The sequence below is a fragment of the Neolamprologus brichardi genome, chromosome 16 (assembly GCF_056152115.1).
Source record: "Neolamprologus brichardi isolate AB-2024 chromosome 16, ASM5615211v1, whole genome shotgun sequence".
In the NCBI taxonomy this organism is placed as follows: Eukaryota; Metazoa; Chordata; class Actinopteri; order Cichliformes; family Cichlidae; genus Neolamprologus; species Neolamprologus brichardi.
Genome location: NC_142119.1, coordinates 26,550,777 through 26,574,535, shown reverse-complemented (window position 1 = coordinate 26,574,535; position 23,759 = coordinate 26,550,777). Strand labels below are relative to the sequence as shown.

At 38.0% G+C, this 23,759-nt stretch overlaps 1 protein-coding gene across 2 annotated transcripts; it reads right to left on the bottom strand.

The window, feature by feature from the left end:
* Positions 1–77: 77 nt before the first annotated feature.
* prpf40a (PRP40 pre-mRNA processing factor 40 homolog A) lies at positions 78–15,747 on the bottom strand. Of its 2 annotated transcripts, XM_006788556.2 has the most exons (27): positions 15,663–15,731; positions 14,183–14,263; positions 12,866–13,009; positions 11,080–11,163; positions 10,451–10,469; positions 10,339–10,358; positions 10,170–10,211; positions 9,952–10,062; positions 9,490–9,610; positions 9,159–9,183; positions 8,830–9,045; positions 6,993–7,098; positions 5,809–5,873; positions 5,544–5,708; positions 4,467–4,575; positions 4,160–4,310; positions 3,899–4,032; positions 3,621–3,735; positions 3,175–3,266; positions 2,932–3,048; positions 2,066–2,203; positions 1,837–1,932; positions 1,654–1,740; positions 1,309–1,399; positions 1,148–1,209; positions 893–1,048; positions 78–640 (listed from the first exon to the last, which is right to left on the bottom strand). In XM_006788556.2, the coding sequence occupies exons 1-27, from the start codon at positions 15,663–15,665 to the stop codon at positions 551–553; spliced, it is 2,640 nt and encodes an 879-aa protein (XP_006788619.1). In that variant the 5' UTR covers positions 15,666–15,731; the 3' UTR covers positions 78–550. The 2 variants fall into 2 exon arrangements, with proteins under 2 accessions (XP_006788619.1, XP_006788620.1); XM_006788557.2 differs by lacking the exon at positions 14,183–14,263 and having other exon boundaries at positions 15,663–15,747.
* Between the last annotated feature and the right edge of the window lie 8,012 nt (positions 15,748–23,759).

Here is a 23,759-nt window from a genome sequence, read left to right as displayed (position 1 = left end):
AAATCTGTAACAGCATGGCAACAATCCTATTATCTTGGAAGGTTTGGCAACAAGTTATCGTCTAAGTAAGTCAAAGCAACACCTGCAGACAACTTCCAGTGAAACTGTTTTATTACATTTAACTAAAGTATCGATTTCAGCAAATCCTCCAATTAAAACCTTTCATTCATTCAAACCAGCTGCAGTTAAATTACTTCAAATCAGAAGTAACCCCCAGTATTCCTGGACATGTGGACAAGTTTCTTGTAGTTCTACACATTTGCAGTGTGTCATAAAGATATGCTTTTAAGTGAATATAAAAAAAATTGTCAATGGAAAACATGTATAACTACAGCCAACTGAAGAAAGGTAAGCTAACAAAAAAACAACTCAGTATTTAACAGCTGATCAGTTTCCTGATATCAAATTAGTCAAAGTCTATGTAAAAGCTCAGTATATGGCATTCCCATAAATACCACAAATCAGTCCATTATGGGCGTATGACCAGCACGGTCAGATGAGCTTGAAGGGGAATGCATGTTTGGAGAGGAGAGAGCAGCATGAATTATCATCAAGGTGCGTCCAGCTGTTCCAGCAAGTTTCTTCTCCTTTTCTCCAGCTCTCCTTCACTCAGCTCACTGCCCGACGTGTCCCAGCCACCCTTAAACGCACCATTAAAAAAATACAAAGATTCAGTCATAATGAAAATTAGATCTTTTTAAATAACTAGTTAACCGCAAGACCTTTATCTCATGCTAGAAACTGTAAGCTAACATATACGCTCGAGACTTCTTTAAAACACACTAACTTTGACCGTGCCCCCAGCTAATCTCACAATACAGGGGTGATTTTTTATAACAATAATAATAATAATAATAATAATAATAATAATAATAATAATAATAACATTCACCTCCTCTTTGGCTGCTTTCCTTTTGGGAGATTTCTGTTTGGACTCTGAGCGAGATTTCCCCCGAGACTTGTCGTTCTCTTTCTCCTTCTCTACCTCCTTTTCTCGCTTCCCATCACGGTCTCTTCCTTTCTTCTCGTTGTCAGAATCTGGAGACGCCTGTTTGTCATAATTACAGTTAGTGCACACACCAGTGTTGCCAGTACATTTGTATTTAAGACATCAAGCGCACACATTTGTTTCTTCCTGCACACTTACAGACTTGTGGCGTCTCTTCTTGCCCTTCTTCTTGTGCTTCTTGGATTTTTTATAGCTTCTCTCTGTTTTCAGGTAGAACATGTCAATGAACACACACAGTGTGGCACTTTTTCCCTTCCTAAATACACAAATCAACTGATCTGAGCTGTAAAAACACTCACCAGATTCTCCACTAGATGACCGTTCTGAGGGGGATTTGGACTGCGACCTCTTTTTCTTCTTGTGGTATTCCTCATCCTCAGACTCAGAGCCCTATGAAAACATTACAGATTAGCAGTGCATGATATGAACAATGCTTTTTGTAAAGTGTGCTTTGCTACATCATTTTTCCAGTAAATCTTTACATAAAATACAGAATGGAATGATGTGTATTCAGTTAAACCCTGTATCTGATTAAAAACGTATTTAAAAAACACATTTTTTAAAACACATGTTCAATTTTTTTTTTCCATTTGATCTGTGGTCTAAAGTGTATAAAATGTTCATTTTCTTGTGGTGGTACTAACTGATCGAGAGCGGGAGCGCTTCCTGTGGTGCTTTTTGGACTTCTTTGAGTGTTTCTTGGTCCTCGAGTGGTGATGCTGGCACTCATGCTGTTAAATTAAATAAAAAGTAAATACCAGGTTAAACATCATTATAGTCGTCGTCAAGTTTAAAAACTTCACGCCCCTGCTAGCGTCATGACTCACCTCCAAGACATGCATGAAATCTTTGAATATTCTTTTCCTCTCTGACTCCAGAGTCACGTCTTCAAAGGCAGGCTCTTTTAGGAACCTCTCTCTGACCTGAAATGGTAAAATGTCAGTCATCAGGAAACATTAAATACAATCAAGACTGGAAAAAAGGGATGAGGATAAATATACAAAATAAATGGTGTTGCAAAACCACACGAATTTGATCCACATTGAAAGTACATACTCCCTCCCACGTAGTCTCTGGCTCCAGTGGCGGTGTGGCCTGCTTCAGCATGTTCTTGAAAGCAGCTTCTTTCCTTTTCATCTTCCTGGCCTCCTCCTTCTCTCGCTCCCTCTCTCTGGCTTCAGCTTTCTCAAGCAACTAATTAGGAAAAGGGGTTTCTAAGTGAGTTAATCTTATAATGAAATAAAACAAACAGCCATGGTTCAACGCACACATCTTTCATCCCAAGTGAAGTCTTTCTGATTGGACAGGGCACAGAGCAAAAGGTGGGGTACACCCAGGAAAGGTCACCACATCCACACTTACAGCCAATTCAGACCTGCATACATCCTCAAACAAGCGGGTCAAGGCCTGTGCTTATGTATACTCATTAAAATGTCATTGATTTGGGCCTGTTTATCCTGAAAGGTGTATTATTCCCCTTTTTCCATAATTTTATAATCTGTAATAACACGTTTTTGTTTATTTGGGGGCCGTAGAAACAAGTAGGCTCAGCATTGACATATCTTGTGATGGGGATAGGTGGATTACGTGTGGATACAGAACTCTGATGAGAGCACTTGCAAATAACTGTGGAAAGATCTAACATGAGTTTTAAAATAATTATTAATTCAAATGGATACGATGAATGTCTTTTAACACCTAACAACAGGATAAAACGTAAAGCTCTCTAAGCGAAGGAGAGGTGCTGGTTATTTAAACTGTGACCTGTTTTACATTTATTATGCTGATTTAATAGATTAAACCCAGCTACTGTAGGGTCAGCTACTTAACAGTTCACCCTACTTTAATATCAATATTTGTATCCATTAATGTTTACAAACAGCTGCCAACTCAAAGCATATGATGCAGAGCTGGAGTCTTACACTGTTGAAGGCTAGCTTTATATTTCCTGCATCCAGCGTGGTAGCTCTCTTATCCGAGCTGATGACTGATCCAAAGTCATCAAAGCTGGTGTTGACTTCAACCAGGAATCCTTTGTCCTGGGAAAGAACACATCAGATAATTATTAGATGTATAATTGGATCAACGCAAGGAAGGTGCACGAGTGCGGACTGTTCCTTAAAAATACCAAATATAAATAACATTTTATGACGTTAGAGTAATACCTTAAGAATGTCTTTGATTATTCTCTTTTCATCATGATAGCGTGCTTTCAAGTCTTCCACATAAAATTTGAAGAGGTCCAGGGGAGTGGAACCTGCGCAACAAACAACATTAAATTTAAAAATGTGTAAATATTGATCCTTGCAGCAAATAAACAAGGTTGAACAGCATCGATGGACCACAACAAGGGTGCAAAACAGTGAAGCCAAATAATTAAAGATTTAGAGACTAGTGTATTATCGGAATAAGTATGAAAAATAAAAAGGAAAAAATATGGAAATAATAAGGAAATTAAAAGAAACTATAACCTCAAAAAGCTAAACTGTGATTCATAAATCGTTTATGTTGTCAGTTGTGAATGTTTTATTTCTGTGTTAATGCTATGATTCAAGTCCGACTGTCACATTCAGCTCATGCAGACATGTGTGCGTGTGGCACGCTGTCCTACCCGGCTGGCCCAACATGTTGGCAAAGCGGATGTCTGAGCTCAGTGTCGGGTACATCTCCATCCAAGCAGACATGGAGTGAAGTTGGCCGTGATCATGAAGCTCGTCCAGAAATTTCTGAGAAAACAACAAGAAGAGATGAGGATCGGGAAAGTACATGTGGCCTCTTCTTTTGGCTTACATTAAAATTGTTATTAACCTGATTAAATGTGAAAAATTACATGCAGGGCATTTTTTTTGTTTCTTTTTGAGACATCAATTCTTTGTTTTTGCTTCTCACCTGGAAGGCCTCTCTATTCTTGCGCTGCCGTCTTCTTTCCCTGAGAAGTGTCTTTTGCTTCTCTTCCTCCTCCTCCTTCTCCAGAGCCCGAATATGCTCCTCAAAACATATAAGGGCATCTTCTTTGTCCATATCTGTAAGCAGATAACGGCACTATCAGTAGGCTGAACATATACAAACACACATTAATGCAGAAGCACAATGACCTGATAAGAAATGTTTTTCTTCTAATTCTACTAAAACCGTTGTATTATCTCATACTTTGCAGCTCCTCATCCTCTGCAAAGGTAGGGTTATCTAGCAGATACTGCTGGGCCTCAGACCAGGTGGTGCGGTATGTGACGTTTGCCATGTTGTCCAAAATGTTCTTCAGAGCTTCCCAGTTCCTTTTTCTCAGCTGCTTGGCTTGCTCCTAAAGTAGAGAATACAACCAGATGGTAATTGCACTAGACCATAAAGCTCCTATTCCCAAATACGACACTGAAAGAGGACTTATACCCAATAATTATGCCAAACATGCTAACTAAAATTAAAATCAAAGATTCTTAATGCACTTTGGAGCCCTTACCTTCTCTTTTTTGGCAAGGTAGAACAACACGTCTTCATAGATCTCTAGCCTGTCTCTCTCTGGCACGCAGCTCCACACTTCAAGCTCACCAAACATCTGTTCTGCTTTCCTGGATTGCAAGAGTACGCACACAGACACACAGACACACACACACACTTTAGAATATTTTTCCCACAAAGCCACGTGAGGGCACCATTTCACTTGCCAAATTTAGCTTTAAGGCACCAGTTGTTATGGTTTTTTGCGAGCCATCCTAGGCACAACACAGATGTTAATGAAAGCTGAAAAAGTTATCATAACAAAATATTCAATATATTTGACGTCTGTTGAAACCCTGTTGCTCAGAAGAGTCACTAGGTGTTACGGGCTAAAATAAAGTATTAAATGCAAAGGCATACACCCACACAGCATCAGAAAGCCTTGCTCTCACCATCCAACTGCCTGTTGTGTGCCACCCCAGACTACAAACCAAGTGCCAGCAGAACACTGAAGCTGGCTTGTTGTCAAGGTCACCAGTTGATTACCCCTTTTCCTCTGTCCATCATCACGACTTTCACCCGAAAACTAAAGAGTGCCGATGAAAAAGACGTTCCAAGAATTTATTAAGAAGTTTGATATTTTAAGTGTTTTATGTGTTGTTCACTGAGATCGAGTAAGTTTCCAATAAGTGTGTTTGTTGGAAAAATGTTGTAGACATTAGCAAACAAAATCAACAACAACAAAAAAGCTAAGAGATTTTGAATTAGATATAACCTTTACGTCACATGCACCTTGACTTTGAATAGATTCATCAATCATTAACTTTCTAATGAACTCATTACACATGCGAAACTTTGACCTTGTAACAATTTGTTATTGTGTAAACAAATTCAGCAATGTCAACGTGACTAGCACTAACAGGTCAAAGTAGCTTAAGTGGAAGTCAACAGTGCTGTAACTGCACAATGGTGTGCAAGCGCCACAGATGTCCTCACACTCAACCAGTCTGCATAATCATATTGACAGTTCAGAGAACTGCAAATCAATGCAGGGTGGAAAAAACAAAATACTTTATTGCCATATCACAGTAACACTTACTTGTATCTAGTGGTAGATGTCATCTTTTCATGGTTCTCCAAGAATCTCTGAAAAGTCTCTTTTGACTCTTTGTATTTAATTCTGGCCTCCTCCTTTTCTTCCTTCTCTGTCTGGACTTTGTATGCATTGAACGCCTGCTTCTTTTCGCTCAGCTTCGGAAGTGCACTTTGTTGATAAGAAAAGTAACAAATTGTAAGTCAGAGATGGTGACAGTTTAAACTTACTATTGTATGAAGGATAAACAGATCTCTGGAAAGCATTGTACCTGTAGCGAGGATCATTGATAATCAATTTCATGGCCTGTTCCCAGGAGGAGTTGGAGGATACGCCCTGAAATACAAAGGATAAGAAATATTCATGATGGTTTCAAATAAAATCTGCACACAAGAAATATTTCAAAAATATTCAAATGGATTGCCTTGTTGTCCTGTGTTAGAAAAAAGTACATAAACCTGGATAAGAAAATGGGGCTTTGCTGCTTTCTAGAACCGAACACATTTTCTTAATTACTAATAGATGGTGGGTTAAAAGGTGTGGAGTGGCAGTAAATCAAGAAGTGCGACTAAGGACCTTTGTAAGTGCCCTTTCTGCCACTGGCCTCTCCCAAGGAGTGACTACTTCATCCATTATGACTGATTCCACTATGTGCCTCGGTCTTGTCAGTTGTCACAGTTATTCTAACTCACTCAGGCATGCCACTTTCTCTCGCTGTCTTAATCCCAGCCAGTCCTCGTGCCTTTGATCCAATAAAGCTAATCATAAAGACACAGCCATTAAGATCTTGCAGGAAATGGCAAGCAATCTCAGAGGAGAGCTTTGTGCACAAAATTAAAAAGCTCCTAAATATAGCAACATTCAAGGTGGGTGGTGCTGGGCCGCCGTGCAAACCGAACACACAACACGTCCACAGCAACAGGAGGTGAGGTTTAATAGGCCTCCCAGGGGCTCAAGAGCAGGGACAGGGATTAGATCCAGATCTGAATGCAAATGATGTGACGATGAACACATCAGGCACTAGTGAACACTGAGGTGGCAAAAGTAGTCTTAAAAACAAATCAAGATTTGCATTTCAGTGCCAACAACAGAGCAACAGTCAATGGATACTTAAACACGCACATTTAAAAAAACAACCCTCAATGGGGACAGTTTAAAAGCTGTAGGATGACTTTTTGGGCACGAAAAGTAATCAAATTATCAGATATTTGCGTTCTGATTTAAAACACACTCTGCTTGATTAAAGAACCAAATTTATGCAACGTCATGAATCTAATTTTGCTGCACACTTGTTGACTGCCTAACATCTCACATAATTAATATGATTTTATACACTGAAAAATAGAAAACATTTTAGAGTTAGAATCTGAAAACAAGCATGTCTGTGACCACTCAGTACTCCCCTGCAGTAAAGGCATGCCTTCTCTCCTACAGCTTGTTAACAGCCTGACTCACCTTCTCCTTCAGCAGCTCTTTGAAGGCCTGCTTGGCTTCTTCTTTTGTATTCCATTTGTACGTTTTCTTCTGAAGTTCTGGCCTTTCTTCTTTTACAACCTCGACACTAAGAGCAAAGAAAAATATTATTGACACTGAGCACTTTTGTAGTTCTCTGCAATCAAAGATGGATTAAAAAACGGCTTTGTTACACCAATATTATAAGTAGAAAGTGCTCTGTGAACACTAACCCAATAGAGCTGTGGTGGCCTGAGATGACCATAATGGGGATACCCTTTAAAGCTAGTTTTTGGTTACAAGCCCGACATGGAACCCGACGTATTAGCCAGAGGTCCCTTTACTACAGTTTGGAGCAGCGGACCTTTTTTATATATATGCACGGAATAGTTTTCTACAAGATCGCTGCAAAAAGTGCAGCCTTACCTAATGTTACTCATTTTATATTAATATTTAAAAATCCAGTTGGTATTGGTGGCGAGTAACAGTAATAGTAATAAATCACACAGCAATAGTACAGTCATGTAGTTGTAAAAAGCTTGATAACATATTAAGTAATCCTAAGTATTCAGAATACATTACTCTCATTGAGTAACATAACGGAATACGTTACAGAATACATTTTGGGGCATGTACTCTGTAATCTGTAGTGGAATATATTTTAAAAGTAACCTTCCCAACATTGCTGATGTCATTGTTTGAAACTTTACCCACATTTAATAAGAGCACCGGTTTAACAATATGTGACAGGAAATGAGGAAAAGCATAACAGGTCCGTTTAAAAATTTGCTTTGACCATCATGTTCATTCAAATGAGGAAGCGCAATCTAAGCTGTTGGTATTTTGATGGTAGATGTGTTACAAGCTTGCATTATATTAACTTCTCACAATCACATGGGTTTCTGGCACCACTATAGTGATTTTATGAAAACAAAAACAGCAAAATTTTCAAACAATTCTTAAACTAACTTTAAAAATGAATTACTTCAGAGGCTTCCATTCAATTGCAACAAGTTTAAAATGTAAAATACTGTAACTGATACTTTGAGTATTTCATGTTAACATCTGCATAAAACTGTATGAAGACCTTTTCCTTCAATTCCTTACTCCCTGTAGCCACCAAAAGGCAGCAGGGTGTACAACAATCAATCAGAACCCTAGGATTTTATGAGTACTATGGTGGAATACACTGTCATACACATAGTATCTACTGTGTTTAACTAATTGAGAAGAAGATGGTACAAAATAGCTAAACTGAGGAAAATCTCTGGCTACATCAGCAGATCACTGTGCATTACAGCCTACTTTCCAAATTCTTCTTAAGCCAAAGCCCATTCATTATTTATTTTCTGAAATGGATTATGATACAGCCATTGAGTCATATCTTCTGATGTGACTGTTTAATAATAATAAAACTAGAATAGCTCAGACTGCTGTGGTTATATCAGTGTGAGAATTAATCATTTTTTATTATTTATTTACATCAATATTGTACAAGTTAAATTTTAAAAAAAAATCCACCATCTGTATCTTGCTGCAGATTTGTGGAGCTATGTGGTCTCTCTCCACTGCTCTGAACCATTCTCACAATAATGTCATTTCCTGGAGAGGCCTCTTTTCATTTGCCGAGCTATTGTTGTCATGCATCACTCTGACCAGCACAGCTGTTCCAGATCAATGAGAGCAGCAATGTGGCTGGCTTTGAGTCCATTTATTAATCACTACACCTTCTGATTCATAATCCACTTCAACCACAACAGCAGGTATGCTTGGAGATAGCCACACAGGAAGACGTGTCATTGCGCTTGCGCAGTTAAACCCTAGATTCATAATTGTTTACCTGGCTACAGCCTCGGTAGCTGCTGAAGTCTCAGAGGAAGCCACAGGTGCATCAGCCGTCTTCACCTCAGGTGTTTGAGTCACTGCTGCCTGGGATGGTTGTTCCTCTGAGACTACTACCGCAGTTTCCGCCTCCACTACAGTCGCTGCAGGAGCTACATTGTCTGCTTGCACAGCAGGAGCTGCAGTGGTTCCAGGAGCCGCTGCCTCTGCAGTCCTAATGTAAGATTATGACAATAAAGCCATACAAGATTAATAATTGTTGATGACTGCTGTATTTGTTAATCATAATACAAAATGAAGACATCAAGAGTAACAGCAAGCTCTTACCCATTCTCCTCTGCTTTGATCATAGCTGCAATTGACAAAAGAGATAACAGTTAAGGCGCTTGCTTTCATTTTTAATCATGCAGCAGATCAAGAGACCTTTTCAAGGATAAATGTACTAAAGGAGCCATCAAGTGTCCTGTGTTTTGTAAGTCCTTTGTTTGCACATCAATCACACCACATCCCCTAATGTATGGAGTGATCTGTTGACAACGTCAGCATTCTTCCAGTCATTGTGCCATTAAAGGCTTTTCTGTAGAAGGCAACATTTTTCAATATAAAAATCCCTGCCTTTCATACAACAGCTTTGATATAATCAGATACCGCTCTTTACCTTCCAGGTCCTCCAGCTCTTTGGGTTTTGTCCATCTTGATTCCTTTGTCTGAGAGTTGTAATAATAAGGCTTCCCTGTGTCTGACTTGTACTCCTTCCAGGGGCATTTTGACAGCATTTGCTAAAGAATTCAAAGAATGATGGGAAAGGTTTTTTTAATAGTTTAAATGAACAGCAAGGCCTTAATTAGTGTGAGTCAATATCCATAGTCCAATAACAAATCAGTTTTTTTAAGTATAGATGACGCACATATTTTAAAAATAAAATTGTTTAATATATGCACACAAAGGATTTAAATAATTCCCCCAAAATGAGTGGGGCAAAATCCAATTAAGCTTAATCTGGTACATTTACCATTACTGTAATTTTAATACGTGAGCACTGCAATTGCTAAGTGCCAAATTAATAAAATGTATGTGAATATGCAAGTAATATAAATAGTTCAAATTAAAAGCTCTGTACCTCTGCAGGAGATTTGAGTTCATCCGGTTTCTCCCATGTGGATTGCTTAGTCTCTGTGTTATAATAATAGGTCTTTCCATCTAGTGATTTATGTTCAGTCCACACGGATTTCTGAAGCAAACAAACACGACAGATAAATCAGATAATTATTTTGGTTGCATTTTGAATAGTTCCTTGTTAATTGGTGTCTAGTCTTTTAATGTTTCATGTGCACAAACCTTCTTTGGCTGTTCTTCCTGCGGGGATCCATTTGTGGTACTCTGTAGGGGGAACGGAAATAAATGTTATGAGACAGCAGGAAAAATACTGGAGCTAATGATGGCAGCTCAAAATTGTCAAAGCTTGTAGACTTCCAATTACTACATATCAAAAAAATGTTATACTTACAGATGTTCCAGGAGCAGCAGCTGTGAAGATAAACAAGACAAAAAGTAGTCAGCCTTTAAACTTCTAAATACGCCTAAACATTAATTTTACTGCATTAAGTAAAAAATCCTACCTGTGGAGTCAACACCAGGCTGTTGACAGGAAAAAAAATAACAATGTTATTGATGGATTATTTTTTTCCCCAGTCTTAAAATGCACATCTACAGATTCATTATTAACAACAAAACAGTAAGAGACACAGCTTTACTAATCAGTACATTACTCCACAACCTCAAGATGTATAGCTAGTGTTTGGTTACATATGTCTTATGATCACTAAACCCATCTGGATGTTGTTAGAGATAAATACAGTAAATCATTTTGCTTATTTGCATAACTTGCTAACTATTACTTAAAAAGAAAAATCAACTGAACTTCAGCAGTGAAGGGTTAATGTATTTGGCTTTTTTTGGATAAGCGATTCACAGAAAAGCCAAAGCCAAAAAACAAAAACACAAAAAAATGTGACAATAATAGACACATTGCATGCAAGTGTAAAATTTTCATTAGCTAGTGTTTAATTAGGTTTTTTAGCTGTTTTGTTTCAACATGAAAATATATTTTTTTATGGAAAGTTATAAATTTATAGCCAACAGTAGTGTTCCATGGCTGTGCAAACGTTTCATTAGGCATTTCACAGACTGCAGTGTATTTTAAGAAGTGTGAAGCAGAGCACTCAAGAAACATAGCGAAAAGAGTTACCGGTCCCGTTGGCTGTACAGCCGCAGCTGGTATGCGAGGGGGCATCATCATTCCTGGCATCATAGGTGGCATCATGCCTGGCATCTAATAAAAGAGGCACCATGAAATATTCATCTGGTATTTCCATGCTACCTAATCCAGGCAGAGGTATTTAGACACAGTGTGAAACAGGTTGCTGGTGTGTAGAAGGCTGCTTGACTGATTATGCTGCGCTTATTGAAAGTGTGATGCCACAGCCTGACACCTGTGAAGCAGCAATATGCCAAACTACAGTGTTTCACCACCTCTTCAGACTTGCGTTTCTGGCACTCTGATCAAACACTCCTCCCCATGATCACGCCTATTTATGCATGACAGGATTACATGCATGATCCACTTTTTTTAATCACTAGATAAAAAAAGAAAAGAAAAAAAAGACTACAGCTACATCATGCCTATTTATTCATTAACTGTCAGCTAATGAAAGAGATTTACACTGACGAACTAGAGCAGGGATATGTCCAAAAATATTTATCACGATATACATTTGAAAATTTGCAATAACGATATAACTGACGATATAATTGACACCAGACAAAATACTTTACAACTCCACAACTTTATTAGTGCAAAAAACCAAACCAAAACAACAACATCAATGTATTTTCACTTAAACAAGCAGCTGTTTTATGTGCATTAAAGTTAGATAAAAATTTAACAGTGCAAATGCAAATTCCTTGCTGACAGTTTAACCAAAAGGCATTTCCAGTGGAAATAGGCCGACATATCCTCAGCATAACCATGTATAATATCCACAGAACTTAAAAAGAAGTTATACACACACAATACGGTAATATTATGTTGAAGCACAGTACGTATCACTCCGAGAGGCTCCTGACTATGGTAGCCGTAATGCTCCGACAATCCATCAAGCAGTCCGGTTCGTAGCTTAGCAAAGTTGTACTAAAACATTTGACAGATTTTCGAGCGCCGTGTACCACATAAAATTGTTTCGAGGTCAGTAAACACAACCAGAATTCATACATAAGGCCCACGGGATTATAACGGGCACTGTCGATTTTCAGAAAAATCAAAGGATTGATTTTAAGTGTGCCGTATTTTCCAAAAAACACAGTAACAACGACGGCCCGCTAGCATGCTCTACCAAAAATAGTGCTTTGTTGTGTTTTTGACGGACGAAAGCTAAACCAGTTCCACACCACTGAAGTTGCAGCATTTTTACAAACCAATTCTGGTTCATCTGTTTCATTTAACGATCTGCTTTCGCCGCCATGCTTTTTCTGCCGTGTGCGTATGAAAACAAAGGCACTACGCATGCGCGTTTTACCCATATTCTATCGCGATATTTCATTTTTCTATCGTTGCCCAACATTATTATTACCGTGAACGGTATGATATGGCCCAGCCCTACGAGGAACAACATTTTTCCTTCAGTTAATTAGCGCCCCTATCAAGCATTCCGAGCGTTAGAAGATATGAAAATATACCTGGTCTGTAAATGTTGATGGATGTGGCTAAGTGTGACTAACATTAAAGTATACCCACTTGATACATGAAACAATGATCAGAACAACTCAAGCAAATAACTAGAAAATAATGTTAATTCTTTCACTTTAAAACATTTTGAGATGTGTCTCATTTAAGGTTATGCTTCTCCCTAAATTATTAAAGTGGAGGGACAAATAAATAGGCTGCATAGTCCCTAGACTTCATAAGGCACAAAGGACGAAAAGAGGGAAAAAAAAACCCAACACAAACAAATCTATGAGGTTACTACAAAGCTCACCTGTCCCATTGGCGGTGCCCCCATTGGTGGCATTATACCCGGGGGAATTATACCAGGAGGCATTGGTGTCATGCTGGGAGGTCGCTGTCCCATAGGGGGCATTCCAATGGGAGGGAAATGAGGTGGTATTCCAGGTGGTCCCATCTTTATAGGAGAAGGAAGACAAAAACATTATATTGTAGTTAGAAGAAATAGTTTCTTAACCCTCTGAAATTACCTGGATCTCTGCAGTGTTCCATATAATATGCAATCTAACATTATACTGAATCACAGTTAATTACACATAATGAGTAAGACCTAAAAGGGGGAAATGAAAGAAAGCAAGTGCAACTCTCTGCTCCTTCAAAGGCTAATTTAAGTTAGGTGTTCTAGCTGAGGAGATAAAATAGGGAGTGTGTGAACACTGACTGCCACAGTGTGTGATGAACATGGTGGAGGAACTGTGCTTCAGTCACACTAACTTTCACAGGACCTTAGGAGAAGCACCTACACATGCACTAAACTGGAAAGAGCAAAAAACTAAATCAAATCTACAGATGTGGAAGTTCTTTGAATCAAAGACAAACTGACTAAAAATTTGGGGAACTAGCAATTGTTTTTTCAAAGTCTTCATCCCACATTTAGCGGTGAAAATTCCACCAGAGATACAAATTTTGGCAACCTTTAACTTACATATGGCGACACTTGTTGAACATGACACACGAAACAAACGCAAGTGAAGAATATATGATCAAGTTTGCAGGAGGATGATTCATACGAAAATCAAAAGAATTGTGATTTATAGTAAAGTTATGGTTTTAAATATACAGATGTTAATGATTATTGTGTGAGAGAGGACGTTTGTACAGTTTTGTTGAGATTGGGTCACCTATAAATACATAAATACAAGTAAGACTGTCAGGGTTTCTCCTGCACAGAAAAAAATGTTTGAGCATGAAAAAATCCTCTCAGTTTCTAGATGTATCTAGACACGAGCCCAATCAGCCCAATATGCAATATTGAAAACCTGCAGAAATGTGTGCAAATCAATGTCTGGAAAGGTCCTTTCTTTTTTCCTTAAAACAAAAAAAAAGAGGGGAAAAAAGGGAGTTTGTATCATTATTTAAACAGCTACTGGAAACAGTTTTTGTAAGATGTTGCTGCTGCTATAGGAAGCAAGAGTTTACTGGTATTCTTGCCTAAGAAATTTATTCATATAACTGCCTATAATTCTAACTTTAACCCCCAGCAAATTTATAAGTAATCAATGCAGAAATCAAAGTAATTCAAATTATGTTCTTTTGGATCTGTAAACAAAACTGCATTTTGATGACTTACAAATGGGGGAGGTATCGCCGCGGGCGGTACACCTGGATAAGGTGGTGCTTGGCTCGGCCCATTATTAGCTTCCGACGAAGACTGTGAGGAGTAAGAAACACCACACAGAGTTAGTGAACTCCCAACAGCCAGTTGTGCAGTTAGCAGTGTGCTTCAATCAGGAAAACTACCATTTTTCCAGATATGTGTTTAAGGAATTGTGAAATTAAGTAGTTTACAGCTAATAAAGCACTCTATATAAATTTGTCTGCTTCCAAATAAAAAATGCACATAAAAAGTAAAGTAATGGCTACATTGTGCATTTCAATTAGTGCAGTTACATGAAACCACAACGAGTGTGTGAATATTTGGTTTGTTTTTATGTTTTTAGTTTAAATGAGGTAGTACTAATTGGGGTGTCAGTAATCAAAACATTATATGAAATCAGTTTTAATTTGACATATATAAAGCTTATAATGTCTAAAGACAAAAGACTAGAAAAACTATACAATTCTCGTTTTGCGACAAATTATCAAGTATTTGGTTTATTTAAAAAAACGTAATATCTGCATCATTAACTGAGGATGAAACGGTGCCTACCTTAATCTACACCTTTTAAACAAGAGCTTCCTTTTTCTTTTTACATAAATAATATTCAAAAAGACTTCCGGTTTATTAAGAACGAATAAGGGTCCTCTAATGCGGACACCAACATTACATATGGCACAGGCAAACACATGTACCCATAGCCTGGGTAACAACAAATTCATGCGTGAAGCTTTAACATTTTTTGTATCTGAATAACGAACCCTAAAGAAAGCCTTGTAGTTTAACCAGACAATATATTATCATGAAATAGCATAGTACTGATTGTTTTCGGTGATCATATGTCAAATATGGTCTATTTAAGTCCACTCATTTGGGTGCATGAGTAGGATATTCTATTTTACTACTACGAAATTACTACTTTTAACCGATAAAGTTCATTTACCTCCTGACTTAATCTGACCAGTAACGTTGGCTGTGCTAATGTAAATTATGTGTAAGAACGTAAGAACTTGAGATAACTGCTGCTGTTTGTGATGAATGACTGCAGGCTCCGTCTAATCTCTGGAAATGAATCGTAAAACGCTAACGCAAGAGTTCAACTGCTTAATTATTCAACTAACCAAATACACTTTCACCACCGTAATTTTACTTCACGAATACCGTAACACGTTTTGCTGTTTTTACACATTAACAAAGCAAAGGGCGTGCTATACCCAAAAAAGCTTCAGCTAAAGGAAACCGCTTATAACACGAAGGTAGGCACATACCGCTTTATTAGCCCACTGCTAACGAGAAATGCTAACCCGTGGTCTTTGATACACGGCATCGTTACGGTATAGTTTAGAGAAGAAGATGGGTGTTAACCAGGCCTTAAAAATTCATACACATAGTCTTAACAGTTTTCGTCTTTTTCGTTACCGCTATAAACTATTTTTTGAACGCTTGCACTCACCATGTTGAAGAGAAGAACCTCCGAGAAATTTGAGCACTTCTCAACAACAAGCAAAACGATTGGTTGAGCTTCCGCCTAGTGCTTAGAGGTCAAAGGTAACAATTCTGTAGCGTCATTCTGCGTTGGAAATGCGCACCAATGCGCAACACCACCGTTTCCTCTAAAAGAAACTGGCGTGTTAACCAAGGAAGAAACAGCGATGGAAAAAAAAGTCCACTTTAAGTCAATACGCTATAGTCAAACTTAAACATAAAATTATATGTTTCTTGATGTTAAATAGCTTAAAGTAAAAATAGCCCTGCAGCTGCATGAATGAATGAATGAATAAATAAATAAATAAACAAATTCTATTTTCTATTATGAAATTTAATTTATGCCATACAATATATGCAAATATAGAGAAAGCCAAATACTAGAAAGACAAATACTTATGAGTTGTCTTATTAATACGATATATGGTACTGTGCAACAGTCTTGATCCAATCCTCATTTCTTTATATTTTGCAAGGTAGAATGGGAAATAGGCGCACAAATTTATTAAAATCTGTATAAACGTACATGGAAATAAAAATATAAGCCAAAAACAGAGACTGAATCATTCTAACAAACTTGAAAATCAATATTTTGTTTAACCATCTTTATTCCTCAACAGAGCCTGAAATCTCTTAGGCAAGCTATCTTGTAATTTCTTCAGGAAGGTAGTCTTCATGAACAGTTATTCAGGCTTCTTGAGGGACATTCAAAGTTCTTCTTTGAATGCTGGCTGCCTTTTGTTCTGTTATCTGTCAGGATGATCCCACATTGCTTCAATTATGTTGAGGTCGAGGCTCTGGGGAGGCCAATCCATGATCGATAGTATTCAACAGCTTATCAAATCTGATAAGCAGCTTAATGCATATTACTAATCAATTAGTTTATTTTTTATTTGTTGCCTTAAATAATTAGGAACACCTGGTAAGAGGTAATTGTCATTATGGCACTAATTTATGAACTGTTAAATCCTTATTTTTAACTTTTTTAGTGTTCGTGAATGAATACCGATCAGGTTGCGCTTTACACCGTAACACAGAGTGAGTCCCTTTTTTTTTTTTTTTTTTGCTGTTATAACAGGTACCTATTTCAGAAGCCGAGGTAGCTGGTGTTCAGACACAGCAAAATTACCTCAGTGTATTGGGGATCATTTGAAGGACCGGCTGTGATTTTCCAATTATTGGCTTCTGTGACACAGCTCTTAGACCTCTGTGGTGCTGCAAAGACTCCCCATGACAGCGGAAATTATAAAGCAGTCAGTCTACACAGTTTAGCTTTAAGTGCCTTTCACATGGCTGCAGCACTCACTTTTTCTCCTTTCCTTCTTGCTTCTGCATTCCAGTCATATATTTTCCACACAAATCAAGGTTAAGGAGTAGAAAATTAGTTTGATGGCCTAATGAACATGTTTTCATTTATTGCTGTTCTTGCTCTGCAGATGGCCTGGACTCTATATTAAAGATTTTGAACAATCAGATCCGTGCGTGTGTGTTCAGATCTTTTCAAAACGAAAAATCGATTATACAGGTATACGCGATGTCCGGTTTATCTTTATGCCTGTGAGTGAAGTTGTTTACCGGAGTTGTCCCTGGGATTTAGAGTGCCACTGAGGTGTGAAGCATGCAACAAAGAGTTGGAAAACAGATGAGCCCTCACTTGAGGCAGACTGCAATAAACTCTGATGCATTTCCTGACAAGCGCAGGAGAAATCCCTATCGATTATCTTAACAAGCTAAAAAACAAAAAAAAGGAAGTGACAGTGAGGGGCAGAGATAGATCAGGCTTCAGTCTAATGACGGGAGTCAGTCAACCACAGTGCATCAAACAAACAAAAAAACAGCCATGAGTCAGCATCGCTTGTATATAGCTGCTTTGACAAACTGATTTATTTTTTATGAATAAAGACATATTATATTTAAAATCCTTGAGAATGCTATGATGTTTCCAAACTAGTTTCCACTCTTCAGTCCTATACGCTGTATATTTATGGTATATTTATGCGCATTGGTGTTCCATAGTTTCACTGTTTGCCAGAACCTCATTCTTGTGTTTGTGTGTGTGTGTCTGTTTGTTTGTGATTGATTCACAATATTTGATGTGGTCAATGTTTGCTTCTGGCCATTTTACCCAGTGAGCTTTGAGCCCAGCCTGCTGCTGACCTGCCTTACAGGCACTCTTCTCTCATCTGACAATTGGCTTCCTGTCAACCACAGTCACATTAACTATCAACAAAACACAGTATTACAATTCCAGCTTGCTTTTCCATTTCCTCTCATAAAATAAAGGAGCAGAAGAAGCTTTGTTAAGATTCGTTTTTTCTTCTTTCAGCTGCACAGATTTTACAAAGAAAAAACAATTTTGGGTTGTAGACGCATATTAATGGATTTTTTCACGATTTATTTTTAGCTCTTTTTAGTTAAGATTTTTTTTTTATGCTCACATTGCCTCCAGTTATTTCTTTGACAAGCAAAGGCACGCTGCTTAACCAAAGCTCTTGTGTTTTTATGTTTCTTGAGAAAATATTTCTTTTCCTTCTAAAAGCCTTTTTAACCTGTGGGTGATTATTGAGCCACATAATCAATGAAATCATGACCTCTCAGCCCTGCTCTTAAAAAAAAAGGTCAAACATGACATATGGCATCCTTGCTATATGCTGCCTGGTTTCTACTTGACTTTACATTGTACTGCTTCTAGGAATTCAAGAGATCGCAAATTAGGGATGTAATTTTTCTCACCCCGTGTTCTGCAGAGAAAATGTATTGCAGGAGTTGAAAAACTATTTTTGGCAAGATTCTTGGCTGGGGTGCAATTATCTCACATAACACGAATCTGTTGATTGCCGAGCACCAGCTAGTCACAGTCTCTGCTTCTGAAAGAGTTGCTGATTTCACAGATATCAATCATTTTGGTCAAATGGTCTGTTTCTTTCCCTTTGCAATGCCACCCACACGCATGCGTTCGTCGCTTTCTCAGACAGAAATGACAGAAAACCTATGACCACGGCATCAGGGCAAAGCAGAGGAAAGTAAGCAGGCATCTCATTGAATGTCACGGTAAATGTCAGACACTGTACTTGGTGTTATTTGTACACTTTTTAGACTTCACTTAGAAAATCTCTGAAAGATTAGTCTATAGAGTAAAGAGACAACTTGAAAAGGTTGACTTTCTGAGTTGCTGAAATATGCCTATTTCTTGTCTGATAAGTAAGAGATGTTCAGCACTTGTAAGTTTCCACTGAATGTTTTGGTATACCAGATGAATTCAGAGACTCTAATTTAGTTTGAAAGCAAACGTGTGCATACAACACATCCACACTGTCTGATCTGCAAGCCCCTGCATGGGTGATTTAATATGTTTACTAACACTGATATAGATATCATAAAAAATATGAATGAAGTTAGGTCTTGCTAAAACTACACCAGAATGGTATCTATAGTAGATGGTCAGACTTTCTGGACTTGAATCGCAATTCCCTTGTAATTAAGTAATTAATACATATCAATTAACTTTAAGTATTGGGAATACTTTAGGTATTAAGTTACTACCAGAAGACCTAATGTTAGTTTGGTGTGTTGATATTTTGGGGGGCTGCTAAAGCAATTCGTGGTGACCATCTCCAGGGTTTCAAGAGAATGGTCCCAAAAAAGGGAAAGTATTCAGCTAGCAGCAGTTCTCTGTGAGAATTGGGAGAGTTCATAAATTGCTTTGAGATGCCAGGAAGGCATCAGTTAGTGAAATGACCATGTTCTATAACAAATGTATGTATATCTGAATGTGTTGAACCTTGAAGCAGATAGGCTAAAGCAGCAGAAGGCCACATCAGGTGCCACTTCTGTCTGCTAAAACTGGAAACAGAGTTTAGAAATCGCATAGGCTCACCAAAATTTGACAAAAGAAAAATAAAAAAATCTTGCCTACTCTAATGGATCTCATTTTCAGCTGAATATTACTCCTCAGCTGATCTTCTGATGGCTACTCCCAGCAGGCCAAGGGTGCATAGAGATGTGTCCACTGTCTATCTATATTTGCATATTTGTGTGCATGTTTGACTGTTGGTATGATGCTTTTCTTAATGAAATGCTGTGTTAGTTTTACACTAGATCATCAGCTTTTTTCTTGATTATTCCCCCAAAACATAGAGGAGATTATCAAGAAGTTGTTTTTTGGGGGGCAAATGTGAAAGGAGCCATTGTGTTCTTTTTGGTCATAGTGGTTTTCACATTGGAACACTCCCATGGATATCATCAGTTTTCTCCATCTGTGGATAATGGATCTCACATGGATCTCACATGGATCTCACATGGATATATATATATATATATATACATATGCATTCTCAATGAAACTTTTAAATTAAACTATTTGAATTTCACCTTTAGATACTGAAGATGTCATTCACTTTGTCTTCAGTCAATCCTTATATCCAGTATTTTCTGCCTGTTTCCATTAAGACAGGGAGGATAAAATATATATTCTCATTTGATTCATCTGAGGAAGGAATAAAGGTGGCGAGTTGTTTTCATTTGAGCACTGATGTCCAGCTGTTGCCAGTGGCACTCACTCGCCGCCGTGTCTGTGGCCTATAATAAGGGGAAATTGCTGGAAAAAATGGGGGGTGGGGGGAGCGTTGGAGGCGTAAAGAGGATGCCAGGGGATTTATGTGTAATAGAAGTCTTTGAAATGTCCCATATTTCAAATTTCATGCAGAATATTTTGCTGCTGAAATGTGTTCTCATCATTGGAGGTGGTGGGGGGTTCATCAGGAATGAAGGGCTGCTGGAAAATCGCTTGTCTTATATGAAACCAGTAAATCTACGTGTGCACATACGGTAGTTTGCTGTTGTCTGTTTTGTAACGGCTTCTTTCCTGAGATTATTTTCTATGAACACTCGTTCTGATGAAGCTATGAGTTAAGTTTAAGAAAGGAAAAAAGTTCTTTATAGTAAATTGAATTAAAGTGTGTTCATCAACTTTTGTTTGGAATTCAACGCACTGTGAAATCTAATCACAAATTAATATTTAATGAAAAATAATTTTTTTGCTTAAGAAAATGTCATCACAGACATGGTAGAAATGAACAGTGCATAGAGATGTGTCCACTGTAATTGCTTGTTTGTCATATAAATGACAATGATTCTTATTCTGTCTGTGCAGCAGTTTAAATAATTTCAACCCTCCCATTTTTTATGACGCATATTACTTAAATTTATGAGTTATACAGCCACACATTACACATCTGTAAACTCCACAGCTTTAATTAACACATGAGATCTCCATGGAGTGCAGCATCACATACATTGTCACATACATAGGACTTATCCTCAAACCCAAGATGAATATAGATATAGATAATATTTGCCACAGGATCTTCAGCTTATCTCTATGAAGAGGGAATGGTTTACAGTGTAATCTCTGGATCAGATATGGTTTTTACCAAAGTCTCCGTACTGCTCTCACAAGATTACTTCAAATTTTAAGCTTCTTTCAACACCAAAGCCCATTTAAAGCCGTCCTATCTCCAAGGAACAGCACAGGTCTTTCTTTTCCAAAGGAAGGGGAAAATACACAGAATCGATAAGCACATTGACTTACACTGCTCAATGTAATTGCTAGTATAGCCCCTCCTCTCTTCACGGAACATTGTGTTCAGGACACGAATGAGCGGTCAATTAGCTATTACAGTACTCATTTGTGTGTTATTAATACTGATTGACAGGAAGGGTATCTCCATGGAGATAATGATGCTCACTAAACTTTCTGAATTATACAATCAGAAGTAAAAGATTCCCATCTATAGAGCTGACGTGACATCTGTTTGTGAAACTAAGCATGGCTGCTTTAAAAAGAAGTGCTGAGATCAGGTGGGTAACTAACATCAGGTGTGGAAAGACACACACATCCCAAAGGGGGCTGCTGTGAGTAGTCTACTGTAAAATGGGGCCGTCATGGCAGGTTCACCACACCTTGTTAAATCCCAGAGCACTTGACAAACTTGAGATAAATACCTCCCTAAAATGCTCATTCAGAGGAAACATTTGACATCTGTTATGCAACAGCACTAATTCTGTAACACACTGGAATGCTTCTAAACATCTGGCAATACCAATTAGACACGCAAGACTGACCACTGGGGCCACAAGAGAGCAGAACATTTTGTTTTGTAGTTTTGTTGTCAGATGTTAATCTAGTTTTTAAATATACATTTGCGCATTAAACTTTGATATATGTAGAGAGATTTTTAATATAAAAAATATTGCACTTTGAGCATGCGCTACAACATGTTGTTTTTGTGAGTTATTACAGCAAAATGTGTTAGAAGAAGCAGAAAATTAAACTAAGACCAAGACTTTATCATATCAGAAAAATCATTTTAGGCATAAAATCTCATTGCTGACCTCAGGAGTAGAATGTGTGACCAAATCATCTCACCTTACATTTCACACCTTCTTATATTTAGCTATCTAAAAATAGAATATCAGTGATTCTGAGAAACTGGTGATATTTCAGCCAGCCTTAAATGTATTTTGTATTTAATCAGGAAATAGCATGCTGACATGAGATTCTAAGCATACAGCCATGTAAAAAAAAAAAACAGTCCTGTGAAAAATTAGCAGGCAGATGCTGTTAATCAAAAGCATTTGATTAATTGGTCATCAGCAAGTGTGAGCACCTCTATAAAAGCAGAGGTTTTGACAATTTGAGGTGTATGTTAAGAAAATGGCACGCTCTTCCCAGCAATGGATGTTCTAGCAAATTCACACCAAGGTCAGACTGTGCAGAAATTGCAAAAAAAGGAAGAAAAACAAGAGCTACAGGCCTCAGTTGGAATGTATGGCTTGTTTAAAGGGTAGCCATTAGGACATCTTGATGCATGCTCAATCATCCAGGTAAGTAAATCCCCAAAAGTTGATTCTGTTCATCTGGACGTAGCGTTTTCTGTGGGAGAAACATTTCGTCACTCATCCAAGTGACTTCTTCAGTCTCAGCTGACTGCAGGTTTCCCCAATCTTATAAACAGTACATTTGCATAATGACTGAAACTAGCATGGGCTAGGTGGTCTGTTCCTTGATCATTGATATGCAGATTCTCATGACCATTGATCAACAACCACTGATCAAAGCCATGAGAAAGTCTTTTCTCTCTAGAAAGAACATGGCTTTACTTAGATTTGCAAAGGTTAGGTTTGCAAACCTCAAGACTTCTAGAACCTTGTCATTTGGTCAGACGGGACAAAAAGTGGCCTAAAGTGTAGCATGATGTTTGGCAATATTAAACACAGCATAATAGCACAAACATCTCAAATAAACAGCCAATGCATAGGTGGAGTGGTTGATTTGAGCTTGTTTTGCAGACACAGGACCTGAGAACCTTGGAGTCATTGAGTCATTGAGTCAACCCTGAACTTCTCTGTGTACAAAAGTATTCTAGAGTTAAATGTGCTCTGCAAAAGCTTTGCCCAAATTTGGTCAGGTAGCAGGACAATAATTCAAAGCACAACGCAAAACAGAACAGGCTGAAAAAGAGAAGAATCGAGGTGCAATGTTGCAATGCGTCAGAAGAATTTCAGACCTCAACCTGGCTGAAAAACTGTGGCAGAACTTTAAGAGAGCTATGTATAAACAAATAGCCCCCAAACTCAATGAGTTGAAGCAATGTTGTATAGAAGAGAGGGCCAAAATTCCTCGACAATTGCACGAGAGACTGAGAAATGCTTATTACTGAAGGTAGTTCTATAGACTACGGAATTAAGCAGTGCACTGTATCCAGTCCTGTGAAAACTTTCTCTTTCACATGACTGTAATTTGTTAGTACTCCCCAAGAAGCTATGCTGACAAATAGGCGACTGAGCTGATCATTAACACTGATAGTCAACAATGGTAATATTAATGCAACGTATATGTATGAATGCAGTTTTTAAATGTTGTTTATCTGCAGTTTTCAACCCTCCCTTTTGGGTTCTGTTTCTGCCCTATATTAAAAACTCAATTTCTGAGTTTCCCAGGGACCCATGATACCCTCGCAGAGTCAGACACTGCTGTCTCATATGTTGTGGCTGGCACAGCATT